The 15250-nt window shown below is 35.8% G+C and overlaps 1 protein-coding gene across 1 annotated transcript in view; it reads right to left on the bottom strand.

The window, feature by feature from the left end:
- Window positions 1–3177: 3177 nt before the first annotated feature.
- The window catches only part of MTDH (metadherin), a 34677-nt gene continuing 22604 nt past the window's right edge, over window positions 3178–15250 (bottom strand). The window contains 5 exon segments of the mRNA XM_075705702.1: window positions 3178–5940; window positions 7556–7712; window positions 11665–11802; window positions 14305–14424; window positions 14985–15109. Coding sequence (XP_075561817.1) covers window positions 5870–5940; window positions 7556–7712; window positions 11665–11802; window positions 14305–14424; window positions 14985–15109 — 611 coding nt within the window. The 3' untranslated portion in view covers window positions 3178–5869.

The following is a 15250-nucleotide window of genomic DNA, read 5'->3' as shown; positions in this document are numbered from 1 at the left end:
TCTTGGTAGTTAGGAAAAGGACAACAACACTGCACTAGTCTAAAGCAGTACAGCCTTCGAAGAACACATGGACCTCCCAAACTCTCAAGCAAACATCTGGAAAAAACCACCTTGAAAAGTCCATGCAGGATTTGACTGACAGAAAATACAACTATTGAGACATGTTTTATGCATACCATAGAAAAATCCAAACACATATGGAAAGCCAGGTAGTGGTCGTGTGGAATTTTATAGTAGTGTGTGTTTTCTGTTCGTAATTTTACTGCATTCAAACAATATGGAAGCATAACTGGCTAGTGTAAGTATAGCTTTTTTTTATTTAAAAAAACAATCTCAATTCAAATCTAAATCCATTTTTTATGTTTAGTCTGAGATATCTTCTAGAGATTTCACAGTCCCTTGGTTAAGGCACAACACGCAGCTCCAAACTCACTGGGCACCGAGGACTCATCACAGGGTTACCTGGCAAAACAGGTGTCTCTATGAGGAACACTTATGGTCTTCTAACTCTTCTGGGAGAGAGCTCCACAAAGTAATCTTAGGAGGCTTTTTTTCGGGGGAATTGTTTTGCTAATTACATTTTGATGTTGGGATACTTCCAGCTTAGTCAGGAAGAGATTACCTCACCAGTCATCATAGCTTACCTTTCAGTTTTGAGTAAGCAAGATGAGGAACTAAAGGATGAACCAAGAATGAAAAAAACAAGTTTCACCCTGTGCTAGATCCCTGAAATACCGCCGCTCTCAAGGCATGGATTACTGTGGAAACATGGAGTATCACCTATTTCAAGCAGCCCTTCTTTTCCCAGGCAAGCACAAAGCAATAGCAGTTAACATTGGCACAAATGCATTTGGGAGCCTTTCAGGAGTTTGTGCATGCAAATCAAATGGAAAAAAAAAAAAAGTGAGGGGCCTCAGAGGATGGGAGAGCGAACTGAACAGCCTGAGCTCTTCTCAGCCTTGAGTAAGGCAATTCTTTTGGTTTTCAAGGCAATGAAGAAAAGTTTAAAGAAATGATTAACCACAGTATATACAAATAGGAAATTCAACATAGCTGCTTATTAGCAAACTAGCTAACTAACTACAAGTGGAAAATTAATTAATTTGAGCTATAAATAACTTTAAATCAGGGTGATTTAACTCTTGCAGCCAATCTAGATTCCCAGCCTGTAGCTCTTCATAAATTGTAATGACAGCTTCAGGATAGGCTCTTTCCCCTTCAGAAAGATGTTGCCTTATTTTTAGTAACCAGATCATAAACCAGAAGGGGCCATCAAATTGATTTCACATATGATTGCACTCTGGTCATGTAAGGACTGGATTTGGGTCAGATCTGAACTTCCAACAACAGCAACTTCTTGTGAAAACTTTCTGTAGTAGTTTCAGACATGGCTGCAGGTATTTTCCACACACAGTAGCTGCCTACGTGTATGGGTGAAAATGCAAGGTTACCCATCTTTCACAATGCCTTTGGAGACTTCTGAGAGTGGAAGCAAAGCTTGTACATCTCCTCGGATACACACCCAGCCACTCAGCCCCTCAACAGCGGAGGGACCATCAGCTGATACAGCTCCTATTCCTTTAGCTAACTGGCTAAGGCTCAGAAAGACACTCATCTCCAGCCCTGCATGCCTCTTGAAAAGACACATGAAAGCCTGGCTGTCCAAGAGAGAGTGAGTCCAAGTTACAGCACCACATCAGAGAGGAGTCATCTCCCATCCAGAGCTTCACTTGCAGACGTGGCTCAAGGCACAACTTTGCTCATTAGCTACATAGATAAGGATGGTAAGGAAATAGTATAGTCATCAAAAACAAGCTGTGGCGGCCTTAGTCAGAATGGCCTCTGAAAACAAAGCTCTCAGTAACGAAGTATTTGGTTTATACTTCATCAGATATTTGAAATAAGGAATCACTTAACTCCAAGTCAGAGCCTATTGAACAACTAAGTGGAAACATTGTGTGTAAAAGACTTGCTATCCCTGAGAAAACAGGGAAACATCTTGAACTAGTCAATTTTACAAGTTCATTGTGGTGATCCGGTTTTGAGTGGTCCATGACTTACCCTCTGCCATGGACTGAATTAAAAATACTGAGCCAAGTTAAGAGGTCACTTGATTGCTACAATTAGGATAGAAAATGTACTTGCTTTGAGCTGCAGATGTTCCTAAGTATGTTGTTTTTTTTTTTTTTAAGAGCATTGTATGAAACCCCGAAACCAGTAGTTTCATGCTAAGAGTTTTAAATGCAATTTTCCTTTCCAGAATTCACCAAATTAAAGACATCATAGTTTCAGTAAAGTAACTGATTTTCAGTGAACCAGAAACCTTCAGCTTGGTACAACTAACCAGATAATTTAAAAGAACATAAGTTCAACAGTTTCATAAACTGAAAGGACCCAATATGGAGACTAGACAATTTTAGCAATTCAACCAAGTTTCAATAGGAACGTCTGTGAACCATGAATAGCAACACGCTATAGACTACAGGAAACACGAATTCTGCCCCCCCACACCATCTGACAAAAATCTGACAAAAAAAACAAGTTCTCCCACTTCATTCCCAACATCCATCCCAACTAATAGCAGTTCTGGTAGTCCTGCAGGGAATAAAAATCCATGGTGACACTGCGTTACTTTCAGGTTAAGAACTATTGGCCACACAGCCCTTCCTGGTCTTTCCCCCCACCCAAATTGACTCAGCTAGTGCTCTTAGTTCTTAACTGAAGCAATTCATTTGGAACTTTAACAGTAAAATAATTTTAGCAGTATCTTTTAAGAAGTAATTCCACTTATTAGTTTTTTCTTTCTTCCATTTACAGCAGAACAAAGGAATCTTTCAGTACTGGCCTGGAAATTGAAACTTCATTGGTACTCAGTGGTCACCAGAAGGAGACTCCAGGTACAACTGGCTGTAAGAGATTTCTAACAACTGAAATCTTGACTGGCAACCAACTGGAGTCATTTAAAGGCAAAACAACTATGATTAATAATAGCTGAAAGGCTGCTTAAACCATGCATTCTAATGCCTGCACTTTTCAAAAGCCTTATTCACAGGACAATCCCATGGCCAGGAACTATTAATAAGGCAGTTTCCAATGAGATAGAATTCAATTACAACACAACAGTACTAGAAGTATTTCTATAAAGTTTGAAATGTTTTTAATATGTACATTCTTCCTTAGTAAATATTAAAGTAGTGCTTTTCTCTTGCACTTTTTTCTTTAGACTTCTAAAAGGGCTTCAGAAATACAGTTTTCACCCCCCTCCAAACCAATGCAGTTTTTACCTTCGTAACAAGCACGTATGAATTCTGTACACCTTTCCCTCCCCACAAAAGAAATAAAAATATGCCATGACTATCCAATTACACATCATCACAAGTTTAAATTACGCATACAAATAATTCCAGAGTATTTAGAAAAACCCAACATATTGGATTTATGAAACCATTCCATGCATTCAACAACAGAAAAAAAAAAAAGAAAAAAAAGATTATGTTTCTTTAAATGGCGTTTTCTCTTTCTATCCAAGTACCAAAGTCTGGATTCAGTGTATCACTAAGACTAACCACTGCTTGAGTCATAGAAACATGACAGTACATAGATAACCAAGTTTCTATTTATAGACAATATGCTATACAGTTACTACCTCTTTAATGAATGTCAAATAAAGCAAGTTTTGCTTTCTAAGACGTTGAAACTGCACATTAAGAAAACAGTTAAGAGGTGCTGCTAAATAGGTAACAACATTTTGAAAGGAAGGCTATGTATTTATATGATCCTGCTTAGTAGTAACAGTTAATTAGCAGGGTTCCTATGTTGTTAGCTAGTTTGTTTCTTTTTTCCAGAATGACAAGCTATTCAAGAGCTAGAGCTTACTAACCCAGAAATATTACCAATTTTATCTTCAAGAGGAAAAAAAAATATTCAGTGACAGCCCTTGGGCGCAGTCTCTCTCATTACATAAAATCTTCATATTTTCTACAAAAGAGGCTTGTAGCACAACATACAGATTGGAAACAGACATTTTGGATATACATTATAAACCTAAATTCAAAGGGTATTCTTTTTAACCTTTACTATGAAGACAAGTAAAATGAAAATATTATTTACATGCAAATGACTCTGCATGATTGTGTAATATCCTATTTTCCTGTTTGCCTTAAGATATACCTTGAAAAGCTGTACTTCAGTTCTAAATTGATTTTACATGAATCTTGACAGGTATCTGTCTCAGGCATTACTCCCTCCCAGTAAATAAATCAATACTGTCAATATGCTCAATTTATTTTAACAAATCAATTTAGAGTGTCACATGTTCCTGATATACAGGGTTAATACCTGTGCAAGTTAGTATCCATTTATTAGAACTGCAGTCAAGTACAGTAAGAGTACAAGATTGTTGATCAGTACCATTGTTACAGCTGTTAACAATTCTGTTTGTGCCACAAAACCAGAAGTCAATCACTTTTTTAAAAAAAAAGTCTTGGCTCTTCTTAAACTGAATTTACGAGGTGATATTAATTACCATCCTTATCAATCAATTTTTTGTAAAGGCTATTTACAGTGTACATGGCTGAGCATGCACCTTACAGACACAAACACATCTGCCAGTTTGATACCATGTAATTACAGAGTGCCTGAAAATGACAACACATCTTAAACACCATTTTAATTAACAGTTTCAAGCGGGAAATGGTCTTTATTTTACAACTGCTATACTTGCATGAATTTTTATTTTTTTATATAAAAACACTAACTCCTGTCCAGAAGTCTAGACACTTTCTACATACTACAGGTTAAGGCAGTAAAAAAATGTGTTCCTGATAACTGGTCTTGACAATGTCAATTAAAGCTGTCTGAAGCCACTCCAGTTCTCCAACAGATCATTGAAATCCCAAATAATTTGTGAGTGAAAAGAGTTCGCTTTTCTTTCTTCCAAGTCTCAGTAATAGAAAACAGAACAGAATTGGGTATGGCAGAACAGAATTGGGTATGGCCAGTTAAAAAGTGTTAAGGGAAGGGAACAATTGATTTAAATTCATTCCATAAATTTAAAAGTTGAAAGGATACAGTTTTAGATGGGAGTCTGAATCTACCAAGAACTTTAGGGAATGAAGGAGAAAACCAATTTTATGCACATTACTGCATTCTTAAAAATATAGTTATCTTCAACAATTCAAGTAAGGTAATAGACATTATCAAAAATAACTTCATGAACCATACTCAAGTTTCAAATCACATTCTCAAACTTTTAACCCAAAGCAGTTTTATTGTGTTAACTTCATATATAATAAACCATGAAGGTCTGACTGTACAAATGGTTAATGATTTGCACTTGTGACTCCTGTAATAGCTAGCAGACTTGCTAACTAACTTCCTGTAAAGATATGGCAGATTATGTATTTAATCAAAGCACTTTGATTTAGGCATGAAACAAATTCAAATGTTTGACATTCTGTGCTTCTAATGCATCACTCCTAAGAGAGGCAAGAAACACCCACTATTGTACAGACAATTGTTTTTACAGAAACCCCTTCCTTGAAATTAATCTTTTATCCGCAGCTGTAGATGAGAGTATAATCTGTTGTAAACAGGGCACTGTGTTGTAAAACCAGTTTAATTAAGATCTCTCTCCAGAAGTTGGAAAAACAGACTCTTCAGAATGTCTTTCAGATGTAGCATGTTCTGTTTGCTATATTGTAAAGTTACTTTCCTTTGATTCCTTTTTAAAGATGTTTGTGTTCACAGCAGTTCTGTTTTTAAAAATCGTTTGAAATTTATATAAAATTCTGTACATGTTCACAAATTATTGCATAAACAGCATAATCTTCATGACAGTATTCAGCAACACATGTCCATCTCAGGAAGTTCACGTTTCCCTTCTTGCTTTTTTCTTCTTTTTAACTTGTTTGGGGGATTCCCAGCTTTCTTCAGACTTTGCTAAAAACAAAACATAACTACAGTGTTAGGACTGAGAAAGTTTACACAGAATTGACTTTTAAAATCCTGGATAGTACACCCCATATTATTATGAAGTAATTCAGAACAAATCAACTAGCATGATTTTTGAAGAAGAGTTATATTTACCTGCTTCTCCCAAATCATCTAATTTGAAGTGCATCTAAATCAACATTTGCTGATTTGAACCTACTTTTTTACACTACAAAGAGTGATACACAATGAAGGTAATTAATTTTGTAAATGTATTATTTACAGTAGGGTCATTACTATTACTTGGCTAACTGGAAATAATGTACTTGTATACAACTGACATTAATTGTTCATTTTTATCAATTACACTGTTTTTAACCACTAAATATAAGTGATGTGTCAGAAGAGTATTTTTAAAAATAATGAACTATGTAAAGATGTGGTTACATAGAATTCATAATCAAATAAAGAAGCACTATGTTATTTTATTAAAACAGATTGCCTTAAAACATGCTGGCTGCTAAAAGTGGTTAATCAGGTAAGCTATTTTATATGCTGAACATAAGAGATGTTCTTTCAGTTGCTGAGGTGTGAATCAGTCACAAAAGCCTTCATATTTTAGAACCAGAACAAAAAGTTTTAAGTTGACACATTGACTTGAAAGACTCTGTTTAATATATTCAAAACCAAGAAGCCAATTAGTGCAGTTGAATGAGACTAGTATTATGAAATCATCTAGTTTCTTCTGCAGTCATGAAAAACCGGTTTAGTAGTTCAACACTTAGCCAGGAACATCTTACGAAATGCAGTATTTATTAGTCTCATTAAAAAGCCTAATTCAAACAAATTCTCTTTTAAAGCAATGCCTTTCACATCCTGACTTCCCTTCTAATTTTTCTTTCTTACTGGGCAAGTACTTCAGTACAAGCGCTTTTGCTGAGTACAACAAAGGATATGTTTGACATCTCTGGGCACAGCATATTTTTAAAAAGCAGGATACCTGCAGTAGTTCAGCCTGATATATGGGCTGTTAGGCTACAAAAGAAATAAGTGCATCACCCAATACCTTTCTACTCCTATATCAGCAACTGTTTTCCTCCACGATTACTACATTTCATGGAAGGATATGGCAAAAGACATTAATGAGCTAAGTTGAGAAGTCAGAAAAACCCCAGTAGGTTGAAAATTGAACTGCTTGTATTTTTTTTTCCGAATTTCTGGTAGCTAAACATCCTGTCAACTGCTATGTTAGTACCCATCTGTTCCACTGAAGGCTCACAAGCAGACCTTTGAAACAGTGTTGGCAGAACTACTTAGTCACAGCATGGAGCTCCAGTCCTGAGGGTGAAGAGTATGTCCAAATGTCTGTTAAGGACTGGACAAGGCCAACAGACATTTTCAGTCATTCAAGCATATGAAGCCAGTTTCTCCTCACAGTTAAAGCACATTTGTCAAAGCACTTCAACGAAAGCTAAAATATGGCAAGATATACAAATGAAATACATAAGCACCTGATATCGCACTCTAAACCCAAACCTCGGGCAAAGCATTCTGACTATATGCACTCTGTGGAAAAAAGTACACCCTGAATTCAGATGAACAAATTGTACTGAGAGATACTTACTCTGTGGAGGAGGCACACTGTTTTGCTTAATATTGGGACTAGAAACATCTGTCTCTTGCAGCATCTGTGGCACTTGGGAAGCGATCTTGTCAGAATCGCTCTCTGATACAATTACAGATGGCTCAGTAGAAACAGCAAGCGAAGAAGCCTCCTCGGGCTATTTGAAAAACAGAAAAAAGTTTCCAAAAGCTTACTAAGTCACACAACAGTAAAACACTCTTATATGGTGTTATTTTGGCAGTATACTTAGCAGCTGCTGGAGAGATTGCATTGAAAAATTAAGCCAATATTAAAAGCCTTCAAAATTTTAAATCAAGGCCGCAAGACTATGACTGCCACCTAGTGCCAAAACTTGTAGTTGCAGACAAGCAAAGATAAACGATACGAATTCTTATTAAAATACGTGACATGAAAAGAAAGGGAGAACAATCTAAAAATCACTAAGATCCTAAAAAGATTCTAGAATATATATTCAGAAGAGATGCAAGACAGTGACATGTATGCATTTGGTTGTAAGGCAAACAGGTAAGCCATATAGGTCCACATACACAACTCAAACCCCCAAATAAACCAAACTTTTACAATATTTAAAAAGCATTTGCAGTCCTACCTATCAACTGCTCAAAACACTCTGTATGCTTATATTAGAATAACAGATACTTGCGAGAGCAGTCAAACTATTTCAGTGGAAACTACTGTAGGAATAACTGCCAAGTAAAAGATACTCCTAGGATTTTCCAATTATACGGTTACCACTAACCATTAAAGGTTACCACTACAAAGACAAGATGTAACTGTAGCTTACTGTGTAGCACTTACTGGAATTAAAGTACAGTAAAATAGAAGTCAAAATGCAAAAAACAATTTGATATTCCAAAAGAAAAGTCAGAACTTAAAAACCATATGATTCCACAGCAGGTGACCTACTGACAAAAGGCTTCACATAAGACTGTATTAGAAAACAGTGCCTCAGACAATAACATCTGAAGTTTGGGGTTTATCATTTAAGAAGTCATGGCTGGAATTGCACCACAATAGCCAGGACCTGGAACTATCACAACAAAACAATGAAGTCTACATCCAGCCCTTGACGTGGAGGTACACAGATCCTACATTACAGTCATCAGTTTGTACTGTTTCCCTCACTGTAATGTAAGCATCTCAAAAATTTAGTCAGAGCATACAAAAGAGCAAAAAGATACACTTGTTTACTTTTCTTTTTAATCATATCGTACTGAGCAAGAAGTTAAACAGCTTTAATTAAAAAAAACCCCAACCCATTAATTTAGAGGGTAGCAGTTCTCTGATCCTTTCTGAATAGAGGAGTTTGCTGTGCCTTTACACATCAGCCGAAACAAGTTTTTTAATAACTGTAATTGCAGTATTTCTCTCAATCTACCGAAAATATGGTAATCTTGACTTTTTTTTTTTTTTTACTGTCAACCATGCTGATAAAATTAACTCCCATCCTACAGGATTTCCAAGCTTAGCCAATTCTAATGCTGTCTAATGGTTAGCAATCATCAGCTACATAAATATGTGAACTCTAACAAAATGGATGTGGCCTCCAAAACAGAAGGAGGACTTAAAGCTCCTAGTTGTGCAAGGTAATTGATTCACGTCACTGGCATCATAGTTTTGTTAGGACAGAGTCTCTCTCCACCTGCAGGTAAAGCAACTCAATTAAGATTTAAATGGCATACAGCTGTCTCAGGCTGACTAACAAACATGTTGCAGCTTGAATGTTAAAACATGCAGTTTTACTGCAAATGTAGCAATACAGATACATACAGCATTATCTGGACATTTTTCCAAATACCATACTTCTGTCTGAATTTTGGATGAGGGGAAGCGGATAGCAATACAAAACATTAAGAACTGGATACTACTCTGCTAGGATATTCTGTCTTAACAAATCAGTTCAGAAAGGAAACCTGAAGCAGTGAATAAAGCCTCTTAGATAATATAAATGGTTATATGCATAATTCTGCAATATATTAATGAAGTAGTGACTTGTGAAACTGTTACAAATGAAGGATTTCCAAAGATATCTCTTAATTTAAAACCTGTGCCTGCTGATAAAATGCCAAAACGCTTCCATGCAGCCCATTGTATAATATGGGAAAAATATTACCAGATAAAAACCAGAAGTGTTCAACATTCAGCTGTTTCTGGTCTCTATGAGGATATTCTGGATAATAACTTACTTGTACTCAGTTTATTTTTCCTCATATTTGGTTCTCATGTTTTGGAGCATTTGCTCAAGTCTAGGCTACCTACCTTGGAAACTGAAGTCATCCATTTCACACATCAGTCACAGACTCTTTCTAAAACTTTTTGGAACAGCCAAGTCAAACAACATCAGAAGGCATCTTTGCATGTGTGAAATTACAATGAAGCCAACCTGATGGCAAGGAGACTTGATAAAGACTGATAGACCATCTGTATCATCAGACTCAACAATTCATAGTGTCCTTTATCAAGTACAACTAACTTCCAGAGAATGTTGTTAGTAATAGTGTTGTTTGTCCTTTGCCCCACACCAAGTTTAATACAGGCTATGTCTTGTTTCACAAAATCGCCACTAACACAGCTATACATAGCCCATGTATGAACAAATTCAATTTAAGACTCAAGAGTAACAGGAGCACTCAAGCCCCCAAAAAATAGTGCACAGTGTAGGTCTACATCAGATTTGATGCCATCAAATCACCTAGGAAGTTGGGTATGGTTTTAAACACCAAAAAAATTGAGCAAAATCTATTGAAACTGGGCTGATATTTTGGCAGTGTTGATGACACCTTGTGAGAAAAAATATAATATCTAACTGCAGATCAAAAGAATCATTACCTGTAGCTGAAAAGTATTTCTCAAATGAATTTTGATTTCTAAACAACAGAAGCTAGCCTTTTGGGATGCACCAGTACACCTCTTTCTAGACATCAAAAAACCCCACCTTGATGTCACAATCCAAATACAGGTTTTCTGTCTACACATTTTCAACTATGGACTCCAACAAAAACCAGTGTATTTGCTTTTAAGTTTTTTAAAAAACACACACATTGCCAGGAATAAAGCCACCTGGACACATAGGCAGATGTCCTTTTTCACATACAGCTCCAAAAAACCCACAAAAAATAACTATGCACTAGTCAGAATAGGTAGATGTTGCTAACCTTGAATAAAGGCTGAACTGAACCTAAACTAAATAATTATAGTAAAAGCTCTACTTCAATGTAGGGTATTTAGAATAAGCTAAAAGTATATCTGAATGTGCTTTTCAAGGCAAATGTTCTCTGCAAACACCTTCTGTACTTTGGTGACCTGCAGGCTCTCATAAAAGATTCCATTCTAATATTCTTATTTGAATCTTAAGGCCTTGTTGTCTTTATAAAATGCTTAGCAATTAAAAAGTAAAACTCAATATTCTGTCAGACATTCTGTGGTACCAGACTGCTGTCTCACTGGTATTGTTCACTCTTTATGGAACACAAAACCAATACCACTAGAAATATTAAATACTTTACATCTTCCTACAATGTGATGCTAGGATAACAGTATCTGAAAAAGCTGCCAGCTGGAGAAAGATTAAAGAGAACTTGTATTCTGTAGAATATTTGCTTCAACTATGAGCTGAAGCAAACAGTCAGTTTGTGAATTGGTTTAAATAAAAACTTTTCTTATTCAGTCATTAACATTAAGCTTACCACAGCCATAAAAATCAAATTTAGACTGCATTAAAGTCAGAATATAATGCAACACTTCATTCTGTTGCAATGAAACAGTAAAATATGCTATTAGACTTGCACTCAGATCTATTATGTTCTTAGGTTTCCAGATTTTAAAGTTTGAAACTATTGCTTGAATATTCAAACAAGAAAATAACTTGACAGTCATGAAAGTGACTACTGATTTAGAAGACACTGCTTTTCAGAGCAGACATCCTTTTTAAAACTCGTAACTGAACTGTATTTAAACTTCAACCTCCGAATCACCTTTACATTCATAAACATATAGCCTGAAACAGTATTGTTTCTGTAACCTTACCTACACAAATTAATGTTTTAATGGACTTTGAGCACTTCCAGTTCAGAAATTGTAACATAAACCCAATTTTGTATCCCTACCTTAGCTGGTTCACTAGTACTTATGGTCTTCAGAGAAAAAGCTATTTCCTGCTGTGGTTGAACTTTTGAGGTATCCTCCTGAAATTCCTCTCCAGCTTCTCTATCCAGTTCTTCAGTGTCCTACAGAAGTGGGGGGGTGAGAGAGAGAGAAAAAAAAAAAAAAAGAGCCTGTGTTTGCAGTAAAATTCTGACTTTTCTTCCAATACTTTTCTTCCCTGCACATTGGTTTTGTTGCCATAATAAGCTTCTGCAACTAAGAAAATGTATCTTAAAAAAATTAAAGTAGTGGGCTAATATTAGCCTATGCTAACACTCAAAATTTAAAGAACATAATACAAAAATACCCATAGAATCCAATAAAGCCCAGAAAGCAATTTACTAACAAAAATCCCAATCTCTGAATGCACTGCTGTGAAATTATGAGGATGTGAAATTAAACTAAAGTTACTCTAAAAAATTTGCAAAAGTCACAATAAGACTTGACTGCACTCAATTCTGTGCTTTGTTACAACTGAAATGTTTTTAAACACAAGCTCTGCATATTAACCTGTACAGTTTTCTATCATATATTAAGCTTTAATAATATTTTTGCAACCCAATTCAGTCTGCCACGATACCTGTAAAACAAACCTCTCTGTACAGAAACTGAAAATATATCCAAAGTATCCAAGAGACTCAACCTTTACCTCTTAAACACTCTGATGGTGTAAAGTTTTCATTTCACATGAGGAATTAGAGCAGTTACATTTGTTTATAGCACCAGAAGAATCTTGTGGTGGTGAACAGTAAATAGAACACAGGTCTCCAGCTTTAAGCTGGAAGTACCTCTTGAAACATTGTTCCTTCACTTACTCCCCCCTGAAACCTTGCAAAAACACAGTCACAGCCTAAGTCTCTCGATTCTCAACAGGAAAGAATATATATTGCCTTACATCTAACTCTGAAGGTAGCTTCCACCGCCTTGACAAACACTGAAGTCAACAAATATGAGTGTGAATACTTAAGTACATCAGTGAGAAAGATGATGCTATTTAAATTAACATGTTCAGTTTTCAGAGGATAAATATACAAATTTTAAGTGAGTTTGAAGTAGGACTGGCAAGTCAAATTACTAAACTGCTATAACAAGGATAACTTAGCTGTGATGTATTAGCAGTACTGTCCACTCCTATCAAGCAACACCCCCCAGTTTTCCACAAAAATTTAATACAGAGAAACTCTCAACTTTAAACTGATCATCTTGGAGACTGATGGATTGAAAGAAAAAGTAACAAAATCAGAATGGTCGGAGACCAATGGGTAGAACAAAAGAATCTGATTATGTTAATATGGACAGTAGGATTAAATTTGACATAATACAACTTAAAAGGCAGCTCACAGGCAATGGAAAAAAAAAATTCAGAATACATTCACTGACCTTAAGACCCATGCAAGACATCCGCAAACCACCTGCTAACCATAACCTATTAATCTTGACTTACACTTAAGAGTCATTGCAGATACCAGAACATAACAGATTTCAATTACAAAAAAGCTGCAGTCCTAGTACCCTCAGTTTGAATTTGCCTCAAAAAACCCCACTGCAAATTGACACAAGCATCCACCTCCACATAGACAACTTTAAAAGAATTCTGTGTAATAGGAATTTAATCTTTTACAATCGTTTTAATAAAATCTCAGACTGAAAATATGATAATCATAAAAAACAAATCCAAAGCAACAATGACTGAAGTAATGCCTTCCCCCTCTTCTCCAATTCACCTAGTCAGATTCAACCGAGCATTTAACATTTTGCAAAGAATGTAAATTACGAACGGCTGTCACTACAAGCAGAAGCAGGATGTATTCTGAGCATGAGCTATTAAAAGCTTTTTCCTATTAGGAAAGTACTAGTTTTCATCTATTCAAACATGATTCAATTGCCAAGTGAAGTACAATCTGCTTTTGCTATTTTTACAACAAATCTGTTTCAATGTAATTCTTCAAAAGCTATTTAAGTAACAGGGAAAACTCCAACCATCCTCAGTTTGCAAATACTATCTCATTCAAATCTGACTCACAGAGTAGCTCCACCTACTGAGTTTGAGGCGTTGGTACTTACCATTTCACATAAATCAAGCTATGACAGTACTTCAGAAAACCACTATATTCTCGTAGAATTGTACTTTAAGACAGCCTAAGAAAAAACTTCAATTTCTGTCATTCTCCTAGCTACCTATGTCCACCAAGGTAGCTGTCTTTCAAAGGACAGGAGAAGAAGGCTTCCCATGCAGAGGAAAGTTCCTCCTGGAAGCATCCCTATGGTACAGAATCCTGATTTGATAGAAAATAAATAATTCAGAATAAATACTTGCCACATGTTTCATGCTTTCCATAAATCCAGTGAAACTACGTTGTATTCGCAAGTCAAACATGGAATAATTCAAATTAAAGGAAGTACTAGTAAGAGAACAATTACTTTAACTCTTGAGAAACAATGTTAGACAATCCAATACCATAAGGAAATGAATTTCCCCAAAATAATTTTTGCTTAAGACACTAATATACAAAAATAAGGTGATTTTGTGAATTCCTAATTCCTCACAACTGCCTTTCAGACTATCCAGATTTTGTTCCATTTACCTGTGCAGGAGAGTTAGCTTCTTCACCCTGCTTCTTCTTTTTCTTCTTCTTTTTCTTGGATTTGCCACTTGTAGAACTCTGAAGAATTGGCTCTGCTTTTTCTCTTTCATTATCTGAAGCCTTCATATGAGAATATAAGGTATTTTACCATTTAAAATTACAATGAAACATGCCTTCTGTAGACTAAACACAAATTAATAGCTATAAGGAATTTAATTGCATACAAAAGTATAAATGAACATAATCTTACTGTTCAGTTCATTTTAGGAAGACCACATTCCTTACACGCTATCTGGTAGTATAGGTACAGGAATTGGGAATTAAAAAGGTAACAGAGCACCATGTACTGGTGGCATGGAAATGCTGTTTTTCATGCAGAGAATTAAATATTGTTAAGAAGTATTTATGAAAACAGATCTAAATCCTCTCTTGGTCTACAATGATAAGGTAATCCTTATATTATGGTGAGACAGTAATATCTGACATGGAGCTAAATGGCTTCTATTTTCTCAATAACAACATTCAGCATTTTCCTTCTCTGTGTAAACATCAAACAATTGTGCTACTCTCATCAGTGTAAAAGAGGAGAGATTACCTTTATCACCACCCTTAAGTTACTTTAAGAAATGGTAGTGGTAAGGGCAAAGTCTTGGAGCTAAGGAGAAAATATCACCTTTTACCTTCTGAACATCAGATATCTCTTCAGGCTGAGGAACAGAAGCAACTTTTTCTTCATCTACCCAGTTTCCCCACTCTTCTGCTGGTGCATTCCAATCAGAGCTGGGATCAGATGAAGAAAGCCCATCTACAAAGATTGAAAAGATTTTCAGGAATGTCTCCTTACTTTACAGGTGCTCTTTGACAGTTTAAAAATGGGTAGGGAGGAAATTCATGCACAAAACCACTTCCTGGTATCAAGATATAAATATTAATTTCCTGTATTTCT

The sequence above is a fragment of the Pelecanus crispus genome, chromosome 2, assembly GCF_030463565.1.
Source record: "Pelecanus crispus isolate bPelCri1 chromosome 2, bPelCri1.pri, whole genome shotgun sequence".
Lineage (NCBI taxonomy): Eukaryota > Metazoa > Chordata > Aves > Pelecaniformes > Pelecanidae > Pelecanus > Pelecanus crispus.
This window is presented reverse-complemented; position numbering and strand designations above follow the sequence as displayed.